The 7,069-nt window shown below is 42.4% G+C and overlaps 1 protein-coding gene across 1 annotated transcript; it reads right to left on the bottom strand.

The window, feature by feature from the left end:
- Positions 1-4,419: 4,419 nt before the first annotated feature.
- LOC116466446 (transmembrane protein 184C-like) lies at positions 4,420-5,836 on the bottom strand. Its single transcript, XM_032754944.2, is given in 2 exon segments — positions 4,420-5,008; positions 5,010-5,836. Coding segments are annotated over 2 exon segments (1,311 nt in total). The 5' UTR covers positions 5,732-5,836.
- Positions 5,837-7,069: the final 1,233 nt, after the last annotated feature.

Below are 7,069 nucleotides of genomic sequence, written 5' to 3'. Positions count from 1 at the left end.
CTTAAAGTATAATAATAATAAAAAAAAACTCAATCAGTAAATTGAAATCTTAGAATATCTGTTTTCTGGATATTCCTATCTTCTGAGTATAAATCATTTGTTTGTGGTGGCTAAAATGCATGAAAAAGAAATTAGACTTTGAAAATAACCAGCTGTTGTTTAGATTTTATGCTGCAGGCATTTTGTGGTTGTTTACAACCATGTAATGAGTATTGGCCAATGTCTCTTATGGTTTTGGGGAATAGTTCAATTCAGAGTCCAGATTTTTCCATTGGTTATTTATTTTTCATTCTCTTCAGTTCAGTCTTCTTTTTTCCACAACAAGCTCCATGTCTATCTGTAAGCAAATCTCAGGTTTCGAGTTAGTCCAGGACTACCTTTCCTATCTTTGTACGGGTACAAATTTTATAGTCACAGACTTGAGTGTGCAAAAATATAAACTTATTTTCTATAACATTTTATTTTGGGGCTCTGAACTCCCATTCTGAATGTGGCATAAAACTCAATACTATCACTGCTGGGAATTTCAGTCACATTCAGTGATTTTTTTCAGTCACTTCAGACTTAGCCCAGTCACAGTCAGGACATTTTACGTCCACCTTTCCCCGTGGACTTGCAGATTCACTGTGTGGTGGGTAAAAGGACAGAAGTGGTGGTGGTGGAGAGGTCAGAGTTGTCTTCTCCTCTGTACTGATTCTGTCCTGTGCCAGGAAGGAACCGCTCCTTTGGGCCCTCAACACTGGTAATGGGGTGCTTCCTCTAATGCACACTGAGACCTGTGGGTCCCGACTGGGCTTCCCTCAGCTCCCTGGAGCCAGCAGTCTTCTGACATGCAGCTTGTCCACTCTGGTACCCAGTAGACGGTCCACACTGCTTCTTTCTGGGGGACACTTCCCTTGTTTCAGCTTCAGTCTTGACCTTCTGGCTCAGTCTCTCTATCAAATACCATTTGACCCAGCAATCCCATTATTGGGTATATACCCAAAGGATTATAAATCATTCTGCTATAAAGACACATGCACACATATGTTTATTGTGGCAGTATTCACAATAGCGAAGACTTGGAACCAACCCAAATGTCCACCAATGATAGACTGGATAAAGAAAATGTGGTACATATACACCATGGAATACTATGCAGCCATAAAAAAGGATGAGTTCATGCCCTTTGCAGGGACATGGATGAAGCTGGAAACCATCATTCTCAGCAAACTATCACAAGAACAGAAAACCAAACACTGCAGGTTCTCACTCATAAGTGGGAGTTGAACAATGAGAACACATAGACACAGGGAGGGGAACATCACACACTGGGGCCTGTCTCGGGGTGGGGGCTAGGACAGGGAGAACATTAGGAGAAATACCTAATGTAGGTGACAGATTGATGGGTGCAGCAAACCACTATGGTACATGTTTACCTATGAAACAAACCTGCACGTTCTGCACATGTACCCCAGAACTTAAAGTGTATATGAAACAACAACAACAACAACAAAAAGCCCACATCCTATTTAGGTTTTGAACTCTTAGGTCTTATAAAACGCAAGGCGTTGTCTCCACCTTTCCTGCACCTAGAAAAGTTCTCCACCGTTTCCAATCTCTGCCACCCAGATGGGGAACTTCTTTCTGAGATTTGCTGTGTCTCTGAACTGTACCTGAAAACCATGGCTCAGGTTCTTTCTTTTCTTGGATCCCTTTATTTAAAGGCAGTTCCATTATTCTTTCCCCTACTATAGCCCTGGTACTTAACTCAAGTGGGTAGAGGTTCAGAATACCTCTGGGTTTCTGTAAAAACTCTGTTTCTACCCAACTCGGAGGATTTTTTTCCTAGACTCAAGGGTAAGTAAAAAGATGTAGGGAGCCTGGGCGCGGTGGCTCACGCCTGTAATCCCAGCACTTTGGGAGGCCGAGGCGGGCGGATCACGAGGTCAGGAGACTGAGATCATCCTGGCTAACATGGTGAAACCCCGTCTTTACTAAAAATACAAAAAAATTAGCTGGGAGTGGTGGCGGGTGCCTGTAGTCCCGGCTACTTGGGAGGCTGAGGCAGGAGAATGGTGTGAACGTCGGAGGCAGAGCTTGCAGTGAGCTGAGATCCCGCCAATGCACTCCAGCCTGGGTGACAGTGTGAGACTCCGTCTCAAAAAAAAAAAAAAAAAAAAAAGGAGATGTGGGGAAAGTGGTTCTGACTTATTCAGAAATTGTCTAGGAGTTGGAAGTGGGCAGAAGAAAATCCTGGCGTCCTTACAACAGAGCGCTGGGCATTGGCTAACACAGTGTTTTCAAATTGGAAGAATTTGGCAATATTGGAGACATTGTTGATTGTCACAACTGGGTGGGATGGCCTGCCACTGGCTTCTGGTAAGCAGAGGCCAGGGATGCTGCTAACCATCCTACAATGGACAGGACAGCCCACAAAACAAAGAATTTTCTGGCTCCAAATGTCAATGGCGCCAAGGTTGAAAATCCATGGTCTGGTGAACCTTCTAGGTATTATATGATTCTATAGCAGTGTGTAATTTTCAATTGCCTTTCTATGGACTAGTCTACTTTATATCACTTTAGGGGAAGAAGTTAACTTGTTAAAAACTGTCAGTAAAGCAAATGATTCTTGTTTATAGCAATGCAAATGAATTTTGACGACTAGAGACTGTTGATTTCTACCTGTAGAAAACACGACCTAAATATTTTATTTTATTGCCCTCTAAGACATTATTCAGTTCCATATCTATTAGGAGATTTATTTCAGCATTTTTATTTGATATATATATAACTGGTTTTAACCACTTTAGTGATTTCCTCACTAATGAATTGGTTGAATACAATCTTTGACACATGTTAATTTTATATTGGCCCAAGAGTCATGTTTTTAATCTTTTAAAAATTATCTTTCAGCAACCTGTCCATATCTCCTTCCAAATATTTGCTGTTGTACACTGGGATGGTCCCTTTTGATCTTACAGTTCACAAATTTTGTTGCTTTTATTTTCTTGGGATCTACACTGATAACCCTAAGTTATGGGATCTCACTGTTGGGGCTGGAGTGAGTTCAGGGGTGTAGGGAGTATTATGATGCCCCAAGAGCTCTTTTTCAAACATTACCATAACACCAATATTGATACCTTAAAATGAATAATAACTCTTTAATATTAACAAATCAGATTCCTGATGTTTCATGTATTTTTAAACAGTTTGAATAAGAATCTAAATAAGACCTATACATTGCAACTGACTGTAATGTCTTTTAAATCTACTTTAAGCTAAAGCTTCCTCCATATCTTTTTCCATATCTTCTACATATCTTTTTATTTTCCTCGCAATTGCATTGTTGGCAAAATGTGATCATTCGTACTGTAAAGTTTCTCACACTCTGAATTTTGTTGATAACATCTTTGCACCATTGTTGCCTGTGTTTGCTATAAACAGGCATTCAATTGAGAAACTTGATTAGACTCAGGTTTGATTTTTTTTTTTTTTGGCCTGAACACTTCATAGGTGATGCTGTGTACTTCCACCAAGAGTCTCAAACAACTAGCTGTCTCTGGTTTTGTCATATTGGTAGCTGTTGAGTATCACTGCCGAGATTGATTTTGTTTTTTTTTTTTTTTTTGCAGAAAATAAATGATAAATTCTTATTTATTGAAAGACATTCAGTTGAGGAATAGAGATATAACTGTTTGTTAGGTAAGCTTATATGGCACATGATTAAGTTCCACTAATTCGTATTTCTGCATTATGCTTCCTGATAATTCCGAAGCATTACACTCATGCAGCAGTGGTAGGAAGTACTGATTTTTTTTTTTTTAAATGTCCATTCTCGGCCAGGCGCAGTGGCTTACGCCTGTAATCCCAGCACTTTGGGAGGCGAGGCGGGTGGATCACGAGGTCAGGAGATCAAGACCATCCTGGCCAACATGGTGAGACCCTGTCTCTACTAAAAAAAAAAAAAAAAAAAAAAAAAATTAGCCAGGCGTGATGGTGGGCGCCTGTAGTCCCAGCTACTCGGGAGGCTGAAGCAGGAGAATGGCATGAACTCAGGAGGCAGAGCTTGCAGTGAGCCGAGATTGCGCCACTGCACTCCAGCCTGGGTGACAGAGCAAGACTCCGTCTCAAAAAAAAAAAAAAGTCCATCCTCTTGATAAAGCAGTGTAACATCAGGAAGATTTAGTTGGGGTCATTGTCTACCATTTGAGTATGTGATACCCTAATGTTAAGAAATCAAGTCTAAGTCTAGGAAATTTAGACCAATTATGTTTGATATACAAAACTTACATGTATAAATTCAGTAGTTGTACCTGGCTTTCAGCTATTTTTGTGTTGACATTTTCCATCATTTATGGTCTGTCCCAAGCACAAAATCCATGGGATACCAGGTAATGATATAATGTAGTAGTTGCACAGTTTGCTTTTCCATACTGTTCAGGAATCCACGGATTTATCTGAAGGTTCTTTTTTCTCTCCTATAGTATCACTAAGTATTTCATCAGATATCTTATCTGTGGTAGGTGTAGTCTGGGGAGTCACAGTGTGTCCAAACCCTTGGTAGTGACCCATGGGTGAAGGTGGCATAGAAGAAGCAATGGAAATTGCATCTTGTGATGATGATGATAATAAGCTTGTATGTTCATTTTGATCTTGATCCTCGGGAAACAATTTTTTCCTGGGATGTCCCCTGACTGTCCGTCCAACATGCCTTACTTGTTCAGAAATATCATCTCTAATATCTGAGACATCCCACATGGCAAGAAAGGAATCAAAGCATGAGCCCTCTTCTGCTTCTTGGACATATGGTTTATATGAGAATGCGTAATGATGAGCAATGGCAGGGAGGAACGTCTCATTACAGATAATAAAATCCTGGAGTCCGGTGGCCACAGCTTCTACAGTTTGCCATTCCCACGTATGCTTTTCAGAAATAACGCCAACTTTTACCAACAAAGCAATAACTACTGCTTGCCAAAACGAAACAAAAACCACCAGCGTTACACAAAGAAATTTGCCAACAGGTTGGGCTCAGTTCTTCTTTTGGTACTTTATGAAAGAGCAGGAGACAATATGTGGCAAACACCTGTGACATGTTGTTTATTATAACCAAATAAGTCCAAGCATTTGAAAAGCTAAAGTTCCCTTCGTCATATATACCAAGCAGCTCACAGATTAAAGCAATGATGGTGGTGAAAGTTCTGACAACTGTGTACTGTAATACACCTAGTTTGCACCTAAACAGCAATACTTCTCCCATAGCCCGTGGTGGACAGCAACATAAAGGAGGGAAATGTTTCTTCTGATCTTTGGCTTCAAGGATTAATACCAGATCTGGATACCGGTTAGTTAGATAATTGGTAAGGAATCCCATAAAGTTGTAAATTACATAAGCTTCATAGCATTCTCTGCAGGTATCCACATATATTGCAATTCCGGGATATTTCAAAGCTACCCAACTATCTAAACTGTAAATGGGTACCATCCAAAGAATCCTCATTATTGGTTTTTGTAGTTCAGGTTGTGTATAATGCACTAAGTGTTGCAATATTGCCCACAGTGATATAGGCATAGTCAACAGCAGAAAGATTCCAGCAATAAACCAAGCCTTGGTGTGTATTCCAACCTCCAGTTTCTGTAATTCCCACACACATAGGGGAACCGCAACCACTATTGACACCAGGTAGATGACCGCTGCTAAAGGTTGAATCCACTGTCTCCAGTTCCACCAGGTACAAGTGCGAGGCATGTTTTCGCACAAATCAGATCGGGTTAGCAAGGGAAAAGAGCTCGAAAAGATTGTAATGGGGAGCCCTGTTCTCTGGCTGTTTTGTCAACTCGCATACTACGGAGAAAAAGCTGTCGGGCGACTTTATGAACAGCTGAGCCACCTCCTGGACCGGCGCTGTGTCTTCTTCTTCTGCTGCTCCTGGGGATCGCCCTGAGCTCTGCCTGCACCATGGCTTCCAGGAGAGCAGCACCGACCAGGAACCGGCCTCTAGGGACCCTGCACACTCCGGTTCTGTCTCGCAGCTGCCTGCCCACTCGCTCTTTTCTTTGGGGATCGAGCTTCCTACCTCCCGCACTGGCAGGCGTCTCTTCACCCAATTCCGCTAGTAGGTAAGGCCCCAGGATCTCCTCATTCTCTCGCAGGGGACATCCCCTACGGCGGAACCCAAGGCCAAACCCGATTTTGTGTTTTTTTTTTTTTTGAGACAGAGCCTTGCCCTGTTGCCCAGGCTGGAGTGCAATGGTGCTATATCGGTTCACTGCAACCTCCACCTCCTGGATTCAAGCAATTCTCCTACCTCAGCCTCCCGAGTAGCTGGGATTACAGGCTCGCACCACCATGCCTGGCTAATTTTTTGTATCTTTTGTGGAGATGGGGTTTCGCCATGTTGGCTAGGCTGGTCTTGAACTCCTGACCTCGTGATCCACCTGCCTCAGCCTCCCAAAGTGCTGGGATTACAGGCATGAACCACCATGCTTGTCCTAGATTGATATTTTTAAATTAAGGATGCGCAGTGCATCTTTAATAGTTATCAACCTCGTTTTCCCCAGGCTTAATCTTCACCTCTCTGTTGGCACGTTCCACGGCTGTGGGTAGTCACCTTGCAGTGCAGTAGTAAAGGTTTCCCTGAGGAGGTGAATGCTTCTTAAGGAAATGTCAGAGTTGGGCAGGGGGAAGGGAATTCAATGCAGAGGGGACAGAAGGGGCACGGACAGAGGAATATAAATGAAGACGAGTCCATTAGTAAATTGTGAGTGCACCCAGGTGCTTGGGGAAAGAGTGTTCAGGGAAGAATAGATGGGAGATAAGTTTGGGGGATAATGTAGGTTGTGGCCCTAGTGTAAGAGGTTCTGTCACAAGCATTTCCAAAAGTTTTAAATTCCTGACTAGGTCAGACTTAGGTACAGTGCTCTACAAGGTTCTATGCACACATCTCTGAAAGGGCAAGAAGTCTCCGTAAGGGAAAACAGAAACACCCCCTGTATTACTTCATTCTGGCTACTATAACAAAGCACTACAAACTGGGTAGTTCACAAACAACAGAAATTTATTTCTCACAGTTCTGGAGGCGGGGAA

The sequence above is a fragment of the Hylobates moloch genome, unplaced genomic scaffold (genome assembly GCF_009828535.3).
Source record: "Hylobates moloch isolate HMO894 unplaced genomic scaffold, HMol_V3 SCAFFOLD_4, whole genome shotgun sequence".
NCBI classification, from domain to species: domain Eukaryota; kingdom Metazoa; phylum Chordata; class Mammalia; order Primates; family Hylobatidae; genus Hylobates; species Hylobates moloch.
This window is presented reverse-complemented; position numbering and strand designations above follow the sequence as displayed.